The 15,697-nt window shown below is 37.8% G+C and overlaps 1 protein-coding gene across 4 annotated transcripts in view; it reads right to left on the bottom strand.

Moving 5' to 3' along the window:
• Positions 1–15,697, bottom strand: part of LOC307169191 (phosphofurin acidic cluster sorting protein 2) — a 69,898-nt gene that overhangs the window by 20,658 nt on the left and 33,543 nt on the right. For 2 of the 4 annotated variants that reach the window (XM_079889662.1, XM_079889664.1), the window contains exons 5-14: positions 14,372–14,534; positions 13,272–13,363; positions 12,841–12,924; positions 11,889–11,948; positions 9,895–10,043; positions 8,231–8,324; positions 7,629–7,715; positions 5,943–6,064; positions 1,046–1,178; positions 843–947 (exon numbers count right to left, since the gene is read on the bottom strand). In XM_079889662.1, the coding sequence (XP_079745788.1) occupies positions 843–947; positions 1,046–1,178; positions 5,943–6,064; positions 7,629–7,715; positions 8,231–8,324; positions 9,895–10,043; positions 11,889–11,948; positions 12,841–12,924; positions 13,272–13,363; positions 14,372–14,534 (1,089 nt within the window). Of the gene's footprint in view, positions 1–842; positions 948–1,039; positions 1,179–5,942; positions 6,065–7,628; positions 7,716–8,230; positions 8,325–9,894; positions 10,044–11,888; positions 11,949–12,840; positions 12,925–13,271; positions 13,364–14,371; positions 14,535–15,697 lie in introns of all 4 variants that reach the window. The other 2 variants (XM_079889663.1, XM_079889661.1) reach the window with 1 other exon arrangement.

Genomic DNA, 15,697 nt, shown 5'->3' on the forward strand with positions numbered 1-15,697 from the left:
TGACAACAAAGGACGAGTGGGAACACAGTACACAAAGAAAAGCAAACTAAAAGTATTTGACAACAAAACCAGAACATTAATATAAACACATACACACACACATACTAAATATATATATAATATAATAAGCATACATAAAATGGAATGAATATATATCTGAACCATGTTACCATTATTGTATGAAGAACAAATGATTATTGAAAACTGGAAATTTGTAGAAAAATGAGCATTAAATTACCTTTAAAAGAAGCTTAGTTATTTAGTTATTGCTAAATAACCTGTCAAAATTAACTGACGTTACAGTCGTATTCCAACTAAGGTAGTGGAATCGACTAGTTGATTCCTCATTCAACTAGAAAGAAAAAAACACTACTAAACACTAACATATAACATTAACACACTAATTTACTACAAAATTGGCTAAAAATCATTCAAATTGGATTTAAAAATCACCTGTTTTTGGAATAACCCTAAAATACACACAAAATAATATTTTTAATTGGTATTTTTGTTTTGTTAAAAACATTAAATTAATTTTTACACAAAACATCGAAACAAGATACATTTCACTGAGATGCAAAATTACAAAAACATATTCGGAACACAACGTACCAAATTTAGTAAGGATCACACTTTAAACTAAACAAATATATGCCAACAGGGTAAGAATAATAAACATATTTCAAGATATATTCTATGAAAACAAGTCATATCTCATTACACAATTTTAATTGTCAAGTACATGCATACTGTTTTAAGGATGTTTCAGTATGTTGATTGAAAAAACAAATCCCAAATATATAAAAAATAAAACAAACAAACACATGGTAGAAAACACGCACCTGCCCCTGCCAGTCTGTAGTGTTAATAAGGATGATATTCTCTGGCAGATGTTCGTCAGAGTTCAGGATCTGATTGAGCTGATCGTACACTGATTTCCTCGGGAGCTGCAACAAGAAGGACGTTGGGTCGGAAAACGAGAACTAATTTGTCTTTCAGTGTTTTCTTTGTTCTTCTATCGTCAGGCACAAACACTTACACAAACCTGTGTGATGAGTCTGGACTCTGGCGAGGTTTCGCTCTCGATGCTGCTGGTTCGGTCGCTCTGAGCTTTAGAGTTCTGCCTGTCCTTCATGGACGTGCTGCGCGGACGCCGCTGGAGCTTACCGTCTGCTTTACTGGCCAGCCAACAAGGAGAGAGACATGTTACAACTGCTGGAAGAAGATTCCAGATTCTCAGATTTATTAGAGTTCCTGCAAGACTTTTTGGACTTAAAGGAGTAGTTCACTTCAGAATTTAAATTTCCTGATAATTTACTCTCCCCCACGTCATCCAAGATGTTCATGTCTTTCTTTCTTCAGTCAAAAAGAAGTTAAGGTTTTAAGGAAAACATTCCAGGATTTTTCTCCATATAGTGACTTCAATGGGGTCCAACGGGTTGAAGGTCCAAATTGCAGTTTCAGTGCAGCTTCAAAGTCTCGACAAATAAACATTTATATACTTTTTAACCCTTAATCGCTGTTTGGGGTCAAAATGACCCCAATGGACTTTTCCTTCATTTTTTAAAAGTGTTACCTTCATCGCAGGGGCATGAAACTCTGTGACTTTTCCTAAATAATCTATGTAAACATGCACAAAAAAATTGGGCTTGATTTGGTTGTTCTAAAGGTGTGTACATTTTTTTTTTTACCATTTAAGCTGTTTGGGGTCAAAATGACCCCACATTGAAAATGAATGGGAAAATGAAAAAAATTACTTTTTTAAATTTTGTTTGTCAAAAAAATAAAAGTAAATCCATTATAAATCTGAAAATTTTTACAAATAAACCAAGGTCTGGTCTTAGAGCATAAATAAAAAGTAGAACGAACTTTCTATCTCATACACACACACACACACACACACACGCACACAAACACACACATGTATGTGACTGCAACAGAGAGCATTTTTACAGAAATTGGCAAATAAAATAAACAAAACTGGCATAAATCTAAAAAAATGTACATTTAAATCAAGGTCTGGTCCAAGAGCATAAACCCAAAGTGGAATGAACTTTCTATCTCATACACACACACACACACACACACACACAACCACACACAAACACACACGTATGTCACTGCAACAGAGAGCATTTTTATAGAAATTGGCAAATAAAATCAACTAAACTGGCATAAATCTGAAAAATGTCACATATGCAACATGGAACAAGCTTGCCCCCCCACCCACACACACACACACACACACACACACATTACAGTCATGTCATAGTGGTGACTTGTAAATATATGTATAATAATAATAATTCAAAATATATCAGAAAACAACAACAAATTATAACTCTGACAAAACTACATATTTTTTATGTATTTCAAAATGTTTAAATAAATATTCACAAAATATATATCATAAAGTTGTGAGGAGAAGTTTAGCATCAAGAAAAATGAAGTGAAAATGAATGAGTCTCTATGGCCCTCTATTGGATATATGTGGTCATTGCAATTTCTTTCTTTAATTATAATTTCTAAAGTTTTTCCACAAACCAGCAGATGTCAGTATTCTATCCCTAACACATAGAGCAATGTCCAAAAACTTTGGGGTCATTTTGACCCCAAACAGCTTAAGTGTTATCCTTTTTTAACAACGATTAAGGGTTAACCACAAACGCTCGTCGTCCTGCACTAGCTCTGCGATGCGCCACGCATTATGTAATCATGTTGAAATGACCAATCGTTTGGCTAGATAAGACCCTTATTCTTCGGCTGGGATCGAGTCGAGCCCTTTGAAGCTGCACTGAAACGGACCTTCAAACCATCGATAACCGTTGAAGTCCACTATATGGAGAAAAATCGTAATGTATTTTCGACTGAAGAAAGAAAGACATGAACATCTTGGATGACGTGGGGGAGAGTAAATTATCAGGACATTTAGCTGGAAAACCAAGCTAAATTCAGATGTGTCTTAGGCTGTGTTCACACTTGTAGTTCAGTTCTTTTGGTCCGGACCAAAAAAGAAAATGATAGAGTTAGGGTGTGTTCACACTTGGCATGTTTGGTTGGATTAAAACGAACCCCGGTGCGATTGCTCTGTCAGTGCGGTTCATCTGGATAAGTGTGAACACTGCCATCCGAACCCTGGAGCATCAAACAAGTGGAGCGACGCTGAAAAGATGAGTCTCTCTCCGCTTACAAACGAACTCTGGTGCGGATCGAATGAAATATGAACACAACTCGGACCAAAAACATCTAAACGAACCAAAAACAGGACGTGATGTCACAAGATGCGGCCCTAAAAAGGACAGAATGCTCACGCATATCGTTTTTTCTCGTCATAGTCTCGATGTTGCCCATCACAGTTCAGTACAGGATCAGAACCGCTCTCCTCACATCAGATCTTCATTTCTGTGTGTGACGGAGGGATTCCTGCCGCTGTTTTGACTCCTTTACACATTTTATAAGCTCTTCAAGAGATCCCAGCTGGTCAGAATATCATCATATGTATACACACACACAACAAGTTCATTTAGCCCAGAACACAGCATCGCTTTGGATGTTCGATAAATTCCAGCGCGAAATAGACATAATAAAAGTCGACCAGTTGGGTTGTGAATGTATCTTTAGGTTCAGTGTTAAAATGCCAATGTAAAACGCTAAGCGGACCAGGACTCAGAACCAAAGTCTCTATTACCGGACCAAACTACAAGTGTGAACAAAACCTTATTCAAATGAACCACTCTAACAGAGCAATCACACCAGAGTTAGTTTTAATCCAACCAAACCTGCCAAGTGCGAACACACCCTTAGATCATGGTAACTGGTTTCTAGATGGTCCAAACTGGTTTAGGTGGAATAAATGTAGAGTATGCAACTCATAAATGAAGGACGCTTGCTGCTTCCAGTTGTCTTTTCAGTCTGAACTAAGATCTGCAGCTCTATAATACACAGTTTGTGGCATCTTCTGCCTCCCGAGGCTCAACAAAAGCAGCTCAAAAGAGGCGAATCGTTGATGCGCTGCTGTGTTCCAGATTCACTAAAGTGTCTGTGAGCCCCTCGCTCGGGGACTGAGTCTTAATGAGCTCATTAGCCAATGCAAACACACACATATGCCATCTAACAGAGAACAACCGGCTAGAAAACGACACGGAAGAACAAACGTGATGGACCACTAGAGAAATATAACAGATGGCTGTTTCTTCAACTCAGCGCTTTCTGTCCTGTGGACTTTCAGAAAATAAACTTGCTTAAAACGTACTTTTCACATTGTGTTTTTTTCAAGTCAGCATGAAATGACAATTCACCCTGTCTATTTTCTAAATGCATGTTATTGAGCTTATTGTGAACAATTCACAAATTTGGCCTTTTTAATTCAAAATGACGGTGAAACGACAGACTTCTCTCAGGTGATGTACGTAGGACTTCTCCAATCATTGTTTGCTTAAACCCCGCCCCCTTCTTACAATCGACTGCAAGCTTGCATTCAGACGATTTGCTTCCATCCAATCAAAAACAGTCCATTTCATGTGTTGCCGACTATTTTCAATAGAAAGTAGCTGAAGCATGCTCAAAAAGTCGCTAAATGATGTAATGCACCGACTGTCTGCACTTTACATCTGTTTTCTCACCTAATCTGTGCTCACATACTGTCATTTTCTCAATTACTCAATGATATATTTATTGTCAGACAACAGAATGTGTATGATCTAAATAATGAATGACTTGTTACCCAGCAATCCAAAAAGTCGCCAGATTCGTCACTAGTCGCTTTTTTGAGGAAGAAAAAGTCACTACAGGGGTTTGAAAAGTCACTAACCTAGTCGCTAAATTGGTTTCACTTAATGTCTAATGTATCTAGAAAAGATACTTAATTTGTCTACTAACGATGCTCGCCTTTATCTTGACAAAAAATGTTGGCCAGGGTAATTTGTGAAAACATTTATATATATTAATATAAATAATTTTCACAGAATAAATATTGGTTTATGTCTGTTTCACAGATTATTTAGATTCTTATAACTTTTTATGATGATTTTTTTAGGACATGATTAAAGTCTAAACAATTAATTATTTTAAATTTTTAATATTTAATAATTAAAATTAAAATTAATAATTATTTCATATTTAAAAAATATTTTAAAGGGTTAGTTCACCTCATTTTATTTCAAACCAATAAGACTTTGGTTCGTCTTCAAAACACAAAACTATTTTTAACTCTTTCCCCGCTTTTGGTCATTTTCACAAAATTGTCACGGCCCCCAGAATATTTAGTTGTTTGAATATCTGAACATGCAATATATCAAAAGAAACATGTTTTTTTTTTATAAACACTTGAATGTGGGAAAGTTTCATTAAAAAAAAAGTAAAATTTTGAGCAGAAATCAGAGAAAATCACGTCTTTATCAAAGATTACATCCAGATGGGATTCAGAGCGGTGATCAAAACACAGATGGAGTAGATCGAGTCCATCAACACCCCCAAAGCTTCACAACCACCAAAACTGTGATGCTTCCGAAAGTTCATAAACACACTGAAAAAGTAAAAGAATCCAAGGCTTTTGAAGAGATATGATCGCTTTATATGACAGATTTAATGAAGGCTTTTCTTCATTTATAAACATTGATCAATGCACATGCATAGAGCATATCAAATATGGTAACCGGAAGCAAACAAACCTAATCTGTATTTCGAAGATGAGTGAAAGTCTTGCTTTGAGGGTGAGTGAATAATGACTTGAATCATTTTCGGGTGAACGAACCCTTAAATACACAGTAAATGAACCCCTGGCACATAAAACTGCCTGTAGTTACAGAAACATCCACGTGCGGGCACATCCGGAGGGACTATCTTTAATTCGGCGGTGAAGACTAGCGCCTACGGGGCTGTGTGAGAGGTCGTGATGTGAAACAGATGGAAAAGGAGAGCAGGAAGGCGAGAGTGTGTGTTACCTAGGCGACATGAGCGTCTGCGACTCAGTCTTGCAGAGCTTGCCCACCGTTCCTGCTAGCTTCTCTGCGCTGGCGTCCCAGCTCATGTTGGCGTCACATGTGGCCTCGTCCTCCACCAGCTCCTGCGCGCAGAGACAAACATCAGCCGGGAACACGCATCCCTCTCTTCAAGGGCTCGCACGGCCACGGGAATCATCATGTTGCCGTGGAGACGGCCACTTAGCCACAAAGCAGAATCGTGGTGTGTCTGAAAGAGTGTGCGTGTGTGTGTGTGTGTGTGTGTGACTTCCACACACTAGATACTGTTATAACTGATTAAGTGTGTGACACAGACCGTAGCCTTGAATTATCAGCAGTCAGTGCACAAAAGCAGAAAAACAGCACAGCCCTCATGAAAGAAGGATGGAGCGCTGGATTTCGTCATTGTTTGAAGAAATATGTTTGATGTATTGAGAAAATGTGGACCTGCAGCCCTGGCTTGTACTGGTGATTCATTGGGTCAAATAAAACCTGCTTTACTGATGCTATTTTTTTAACATTTTAATGCGTTATTGATCGTGTTAAAGGAACACGCCGACTTTCGGGATTTTAGATTATTCACCGTATCCCCCAGAGTTAGATAAGTCCACACACACTCTTCTCATCTCCGTGCGTGCCGTAACTCTGTCTGACGCACCCACCGCTAGCCTAGCTTAGCACAAAGACTGGAGGTAAACAGCTCCAGCTAGCATACAGCATATGAGAATATAGTTCCCCTGTATGTATACGGTTAGAAGATGGCTGTGTCTCATGTGACCTTGTTATTTGTACACGCTGTGACTATACAAATCACAACATGTAAATAGGAAAATGTTGGTGTTATTTTATCACTTATTGGGAGCAGTGTGCTAGCTGGAGCCATTTACCTCCAGTCTTTGTGCTAAGCTAGGCTAGCGGTGGGTGCGTCAGACAGAGTTACGGCACGCATGGAGATGAGAAGGGTGTGTATGGACTTATCTAACTCTGGGGGATATGGTGAATAAGCTAAAGTCCCAAAAGTCTGCGTGTTCCTTTAACTTTGACAGCCCTAAATTCAACACAAGAGAGATTTTCATCACACACAGTATGAGTTTTTTCTCCTCCTTTTGATTGACAGGATATAAACAACACTGATCATTGGTCGTTTTTAAACAATCGGTCAATGGCCGATTATATTATATTATTAAAATGTAATAATATAATATTATATTATATTATATTATATATTATTATGTTATATTATATTATATTATATTATACTTTTACAAAGCGCCTATGGGGAAAATATATAATATAAACATATATAAATATACACTGTAAAAGATAATCCTGTAAAAAACGGTAAACCGCTTTATAACGGTAAAAGCTCTATGCTGTTAAATTACAGTTTTATACTGTCGCTGACAAAACGGTATTTAGCTGTTAATTTCATAAACAGTAACACACCGTATTTTTACGGTATAATGCTGACAACCACAGCTGCCAGTTGTTTACCGTTTTTTACAGTGAATATAATGCATAAATATATACATATATAAAATTATACATTTTATAAATACATTATGTGCATAAATGATTAATTATTATTTTTCAGTAGAGAATGCCTGAAACTAGCACCTCTGTGTGCCTAAAATGCTGTACATTATTAACACAGAAATCGTTACTGACCGCAGCGGCGGAGTCCAACACTGCCGGGTCATCCGGATACCGTCCACACACTGCTCTGTTCTTGTCCACTGTTAACAGATCACCAGTCTGCACACACACACACACACACACACACACACACGGTCATGCTTCATGGGAATAGGTGGGCACTCCTGAACTCTTTAGGTTCAGGTTCCTTTTGCATGGTAATAGAGACTTTATCAGTGTGAATTCGGACTGATGTGTGGCTCTACAGGAGAATATATTATGTGTCTGTGTCTAAGAGTTTACACATTGCCATACAAAAAAAAAAATCCTATGGAGACAATGAATGGGATTACAATATTTTCTGATGAAGGCAATAAGCACTTACTACGTATTTTGTCAAAATCGAGTCATGAGATAAATGGGTCTATTAGACTATGATCTGTCCATTAAGAGATGGATTTGGCTTGACTTTGCTCAGATTTAGAAAGAAAAAGTGTAAAAATGTGTATAAAATCGACCAAAATATAAAAATAAGGCATGTTTCTCAGTTTCAGTGTTGGCGTGTACTGTTTAACCTTTGTAGGGCAGAATAATAGTATAATTGGAGTGTGTGTGTGTGTGTGTGTGAGACGTACAGTGGCGGGCGGCTCTCTCGGTTGGCTCTTCTGACTGTGCAAACTGCCGATCTCCGTCTGTGAGCTGGAGTGAGACATTCCCTCAAAGAACGGCCTTGAGTGGAAAACATACACACGTTTACAATATAAAAACACTCTAAGAGCCAAAAGCTGGGTTTCATGGTCAGCGATACAGTATCAGTCAAGTGTTTACACTGTCTGGAAGGCATTCATTTTCAGTGAGACAGTTGGCGATGTTCATTGAAATCGTAAATCTTGCTCAAACACTTTCTCATTTTTGTGTTTAATATGCATCACTATGATCAAAGACTTTAGATGTGCAAAGATGGTGCACTCATATTGCTATGAATGGGAGAAAGTGCAACGTGCAAAATGGCGGAATAAGTCCCGCCTTCTGAATAAAAAAGCCGATCACCAATTGACCCTTCGCAGGGAGTTTGATTGACAGCCGATCTGACCAATCATAATCCGCCATCGGCCGAATCCGCCATTTTTGTCCGACAAATCAGTCAGGAGAGTTAGTAGATTAACGTTGGAGGATTTGAACGTTGAATAACGGAGTGTACTGACGTCTTTCCGCGGTTAAAACAACATTCCTCCTGATGTTCATTCATGTTTATTTGATGCTATAAATGAACTAGAAGGAAGAGATGATCGGTTCACGAGCCGCTTTAACTGAGGCGATCTGTCAGACACATTTAAGAGCCACAAAACGCTATTTATTGTTTAAATTTCTTTAATAAATGACCAAATTTGAAAAGTGAGACTTTGTTTCATATCAGAAGTAACCTGGTCTGTCCTGTCTGTATTCTGTCTCTTTCACTGCGTGAGAACATGGTGTGGCGTGAGAGAGGCGTGGCTTGGCGGACATAGCAACAGTAACTAAAGGGGGCGGGTCTTTGCGAACGGTCAATTGGTAAAGTAATTGTGCAATGCAAACGCACGCTTAGGACTGCAGATGCAGCCTGAACAATGCAGTTTTTTGCCATTATTTGAGCGTTTAGAAACAAAATTTCTGAGACAGTTGTTGTCAGATTTCAAATATGAAATTTAGTCGAAAGATTGATGAACAGCTTTGGAGAATTTGATGTTTCCCCACTCAAAAAGATAGGAGCTGCACTAGCATGACTAAAACAGCTGCCCGAGAGGAAGTGATGGGGGAAACAAAGCTTTTCCAAACTTTTAATCAATTTCTTCGCAGAATTATTCATTAATTATGCTGGTGACGCCTGCTGGTCAGAACAGTGTACATAATTTATCATTTTAGTCAAATTGTAGGGCTTTTTTGGTTTATTTTATGTAGAGCTTGGTCAATCATACCAATAAGAGACTTTTAACTACAACTCATCATGTTTATTATACAAATGTGTCATTAAATGTCTACAAATTTATAAAATTGATCTGAGATCAGGTAAAAATCATATAGACACTGGATCATGGGTTCAAAGAGCTCATCGCCCCCTAGCGGCGAACCATTAAAATATCAAAACACTTCAAAACCGTAATGACGTAACAAAGCCTCGTTTCCTGAAACCACGTAACTTTGACAGTTTGATACGCGCACTGAATCACTGGTTCGAGAAAAATGATTAGCAAAAGGTTTTGAAGCGGCTTCGTTTCAAAGATGGCCGCCGTGTGAAATGACTTTGACTCATGACTCTTACTTTAGTTTGGGTTTGGGAGTGCTGAGAAGACTCTCGTTGTCCTCCATCTCTGGGCCGCTGTCGCTCTGGTTATAGACCTCCAGACTGTCATACAGGAGATCCAGATCTTCAACCTCCTGCGTTTGATCAACCGGATCAGAGTCCAATACCTTTTGAAGCCAGCACAACAAAAGCTAAATGCAGATATGTATAAAAATGTAAATCTCAGCTACACAAAAAAAAATCTGTTTTTTTTATATTATAATAAGTTATGAAAAATGATTAGAATAGCTTAATTAAATTATTTGTGTGGGAAAATGTGAATTTTTCGTCGTGAGATTCACCCACTTAATAAAGAAACAACAACATGTCCCGAAAGAACGAAGACATTGAATGCACCCTTTCTCAGCCTGAATTTTCACAGGACAGGACAATCACCAGTAATGACCCATTCATACTATAAAATGCTTCTCCTCAGGCAGCTGAGGCTAAAACACAGAAAGAAGTTCCTTGTGGAAAAGAAAAGAAAAGACACACAAAGTGGAAGAGAGATGTGAAATCGTAATCCTAATAATGAGAATTTACTAGAAATTACACTATTTTGCTTCTTTTCCAGGATGATAAAAAGTTGTTCAACAAACAGGTTAGTTCATAGCTGATCCATTCATCCTTCAGTGGACACTCTACGTTCCAGGAATTTAAAGTCTTAGAATCTGTCAGACTTTACGTTAGCAGTGTTTTGCTACACTTATCAAATCAATGCCGTTGTGTGTTTTGCCGTGCTACGAATGGTGGTCATTTATTTCTCAATAAAAAAAAAAAAAGATAAACTACTGTAACTACTTCCCAACAGGAAAGCTGTGATTGGAAACTCCCCAAAGTCATTGTTTTCCATAGGTTTATGTCACAGGTGTTTTGAAATATGTTGCACATTTGAGACACACCCAAAGGCTGTGTCTGAAATCGCCCCCTATACCCTTAAATGGGCACTATTTCAGGGAACAGCCATTTGTAGTGTTATCCGAAACCATAGTAGACGTTATCGAGTGCACTCATTCAATCCCACAATGCACCGCAGTAACGAGTTTACAAGCGATGTACACTTAACGTCTGACCAGAAGATGGCGCCGCAACTGAATCATCCATCCATCCATTACAAACCGCTGGTCCAATGTGGCTACAGCGTAATATCATACAGGTATAACATCCTTTTTAATTGGTTATTGAATTGTCTAATTAAGGTTTGCACATGCTAGTTTCCATAGCAGAGTTCAGGACAAATGTTTTCATTACTACAGTTTGCTAAGTTTCAAATGATCATTAAACAGCTCAAACTATGCAAAAGCGGCAATTCACTCACTCGTGTTCATTCACTGCTTCAAGTGGACTGTTAGTGGAGTGATGTAGGGAATCGTGAATGAGGGTATGGGAGGTGATTTAGGACACAGTCAAAGTGAGCTATTGAACTGACAAGCCCATGTTGGCAATGCTACTCCGGGGAACTGCCTGCCAATGCAACAAATCTGTGTCATCACCCTGAATCAGGAAGTTGCTGGACTGATAGCCAAATAAATCTGGATTATTTCCTGTAGGGCTTGGATAACCGAGTCAAGGCAAGGGGACGATGAAGTCAAAGAGTCAAACAGCTACCAGCTAACAAGCTTAGACTCTAACAATGAGACTGTAAAGCTGCCTAAATCTTGCCTGTGGGCTATATAAGCATGTGTGACCTAAGTCATCATGGCCTCATGTGTCCTCTCAGAGCTAAACAGTCAGTTTAGTTTTAGAAGAGCTCTACATCACATCTTACACTGCAAAAATCAAAGCTCCCCTCACATTTCAGCGACTAGATCAATCATTGCCAAGCCCCAGGACTCTTTTATAAAGGTTGAATTTCATGGCTGAAGTGATTTTTGTGATTCAAAGCACAGAGTAGAGAGTGGAGAGTGCAGAACTTCAGGCAAACATGTTTTTCTCTCTCTTGTAACTTATAAAAGACAAAAAGAAAATCTCACCTCATCAGATACTTTGAATCTCTTCAGGAGAGCAACAAACTTCTGCTTGAAATTGGGTTGCTACAGAGAGATTGAGAGAATACGTCATGAAAAACGTCTGGGCTGCGACTGTTCAATGCAATCAAGTTCACAGTTAAAGAAGTATGGCACATAAAACACAGTAAAATTATGGTACTTTTTTAAAGTTAAAACAGTAAAATAGGTCAAAGCAAAAGACAAAACGAAAAATATCTTGGTCACACTTTATATTGTGTCTTTAACTACTATCTACTTGCATCAAAAAACTGTTAGGTGCAACAAACTCGTGTTCATGCTTTATTGCAAAATAACTTTGCTGGTAAGGTTAAGGATAGGTGTGGTTATATGGAAGTCGGTTTAAAGGTGGGTGGAGCAGATTCAACAGTATACAGTCTGTACACAATAAGTGAATTGTATCAATGATTCATTTAAATATGAGTGCATAGCAGTTGTAGACACTTAATATAAAGTGGGTCTCAGTTTTTCATAATGTGTTTCAGAATGGCAGGTGTGGAATGAAATCTACATTAGTGTTGTTCTAGTTCATGCACTGATCCTGGGTTAACACTTGTGTTCCTAATTGTGAGCTTATTTCAAGAGGATTAGAACATCACCTTCTATGACCTTCTGTGAACTAGATAACACCGAACCAAACACCAAACACATAAGGACACAAAGCCAATTTGTCTCTGTTTCTATCTAGCTGCCTGAAGTGACTTGTGTCGAGACAATAATTCCAAGATTTGCAGATACCAATAGAGAATAGGGTGGCCAATATGATATGATACAATACATAATTCAACTGAATCATATCAGTTAGCAGAACCGATATACAAAGACTTTTTACAAATGGTGTTCCTCAGGGCTCGATTCTGGGTCCGATCATTTTCTGTAAAGTGTTCATTAAGTGCAGAGGGAGTTGATCTGTACATACCCGGGTCATAGATGTAGTTCTGATCATTTTCCTTCTAGATTTTTTGGGCTTCCGCTGAACATCATCATCCTCATCATAAAGGTCCTAAAACAGAATTTCAGGAAATGTCGATCGATTTTATTAGGTGGCAATCCTTTCTAAAGATACAAGGGCAAATTCACTAACCATGTTGGGCCATGCAAAATATCTCATTGTTTAGACCCAGTCACCAGTCTCTAAACAATGCTATCAGCGGATGCAATTCATTTTTAGTAAATTCTTCCCACACAGTTTTATTTCGAAATTAACATACTCTATGTGGCGCAAACTAACACCAACAAGACCAATGATATTGACACACTAAATCAGGGAATTAAGTAGAAATTTCACCCCTTTTTAAAAATGTAGGGCTTTCTTCGAACAATGATAAAAACATGCTAGCTCCTCCTGACCTGGCCTTGAACGGCGTCATCGCTCGCCTCCTGCTCTGATGAGTAACTATCGTCGTCATCTTCAGAATAGTTATCCATATCTGGAGAACGGTCTGCAAAGAGACACAGGCATTTAATGACCCCATGACATTTTACTGCAGCAAAGGCCTCAGACACACAGTACCATCTGACCAACAGAAAAATCCAAAGCATTAAAATGATTATTTCAAAACACGCAGCAATTTTATAGCTCCAATTGGAGAACACTTGAGCTGCTAAAGCAACTTTCCCTTTTAATGCACCGCAGCATCGGTCCCTTTCTCTGTGTGTGTTTAAAGAGGATGGATGGGAGGAGAGAGAGTTTCCGGGGGACGTTTATCTTTATTGCACTTAATGCACTCAAACTGCCCATTAGCATCTTATGGTCAGTGTAATGACTGAACATAAACAAAGCTAATCACTGATGGAATAATGTAACTGGATACACAGGGTGTTTTGGTGTAGTGGTTAAAAATCTGGCCTTTATGTTCCCTTCCTTCTCATTAAGATGCGGTCACATTTGTGAAATTTTGATACATTTCGTGAGCAAGAAAGGTCCATTGTCTGTTGTCAATATATATGAATAGATATTCAATTTCTATTCAATTGTGAATCAATATTCAAAATCTCCATTGGAAAATCAATAACCCTTTACAATAAGGTTCATTAGTTAACATTAGTTAATGTATTTACTAACTAACAATGAGCAATCCATTTGTTACAGTATGTATTAATCTTTGTTAATGTTAGTTGATAAAAACACAGCTGTTCATTGTTTGTTCATGTTGGTTCACAGTGCATTAACTAATGTTAACAAACACAACCTTTGATTTTAATGACGTCTTAGTAAATGTTGAAATTAATATTAACTAACATTATATTTCATTTCATAGTTCATTTTAACTAAGGTAGTTCACTAATGTTAACCAATGAACCTTATTGTAAAGTGTTACCGGAAAATCTTTCGCCCTCATAGGAAATTCATGATTGTGTGGATTCCTGGAATCCTATTGGATTTCGCCAATGACAACACTAATTGTGACACACATTTCTCTATTTTAATACATTGATCCACCAGTCACCTGAAGCTTTGGCCTTTGTCTCTGGCTGCCCACTGCCGTCCTCCGGGTCGATAGGTTGACTGGACAGTGAATAAACACTGAGCTCTGCTGCACGCACCGGTGCTTCCTTCACGTTACTGTGGAGTCCTAAAATCTGGCCTCCATCTGTCGGGTGCTGCATCACCTTTAAACACAAACACTCTGAAATAAGCCACACGCCAACAGAGGCATCTGAATAAGTTGCCTTCTTGTCCTCGTTTTTCAGTTTCAACCACGACTCCTCAGTTTTGGTCTGTTTCAAGGTTGGCATTCCTCCTCGAACTCTTGGGCTGACGGATCGCCCCCTGAGGTTTTCTATGGCGAGTCTCTCCTGAATATGATTAGCGCTGGAATCTCAGCAGAGAGGAGTTTGGAATTTGTGGGGGTGAAACTGCAGAGAATAACTTTCAGAAAGCTTCACAGATGAATATAACGTACCAGTAGGTCTACGCTCACATAAAGGCCCCCCTCCTAACACTCCTCTTTAAGAGTATCAGTCATGAAACAAAAGAACAAGAAGAAATAGTCGCTAATGATTATGAACATGAGTTGAGAGAATCTTACAAATATAAGAGAAGGAAAACTTTGCACTCACTTTGCACTTACTTCTATGTAGCAATGAATATCCATCCAATATATGCATCATATTTGCATTTTAATGAGTTAGCGAACTGATACTTTCTCACCCTTCGCAAAATCTATTGGTTTACAGTAAAGCTGTGGCTAAAGGTTTCTATTGCAACATTTATAATGATGAAGTTGCAATTTAGTACATTTAAAATATATTAGCTTTAAATGTAATGTTGAATAACACAATACAGTTAAAATTATAATCATAATTATAATAATTTTCATGTGCTTTAGTATGCTAATTTGACATTATTACAAGTGCAGTTTTTAAAAGTGTACTTAAGTGTGTTCAGAAACATAGTCATGAAAGTGTCTCTCTTAAGTGGCCTTTTATTTCATTAATATTATATTATCTGCAAGTACAAAAAATGTAATTAGCTGAACTTTAGAGTGCTTTTTTCACCCACTTAAGCAGGACTTAAGTTCATCTCTATATGTCATTTCATAATTACATATATATATATATATATATATACATATATATATATATATACATATATATATATGAAGAGTTCAGATGCAAAAGCCTCTAAGTGCCATCTGAAATTTTCTTCTAGAATGATAATTTTTATAAAGCTTGTATATTTAAGTTACGTAATTTCACTTAAATGACAATTAATAGGTAATTTGCATTGCCATTTAAGTGAAATTATTTACCTTAAATATACGAGCTTGATA

This window comes from Squalius cephalus (genome assembly GCF_949319135.1).
Source record: "Squalius cephalus genome assembly, chromosome: 13".
Taxonomy (NCBI): domain Eukaryota; kingdom Metazoa; phylum Chordata; class Actinopteri; order Cypriniformes; family Leuciscidae; genus Squalius; species Squalius cephalus.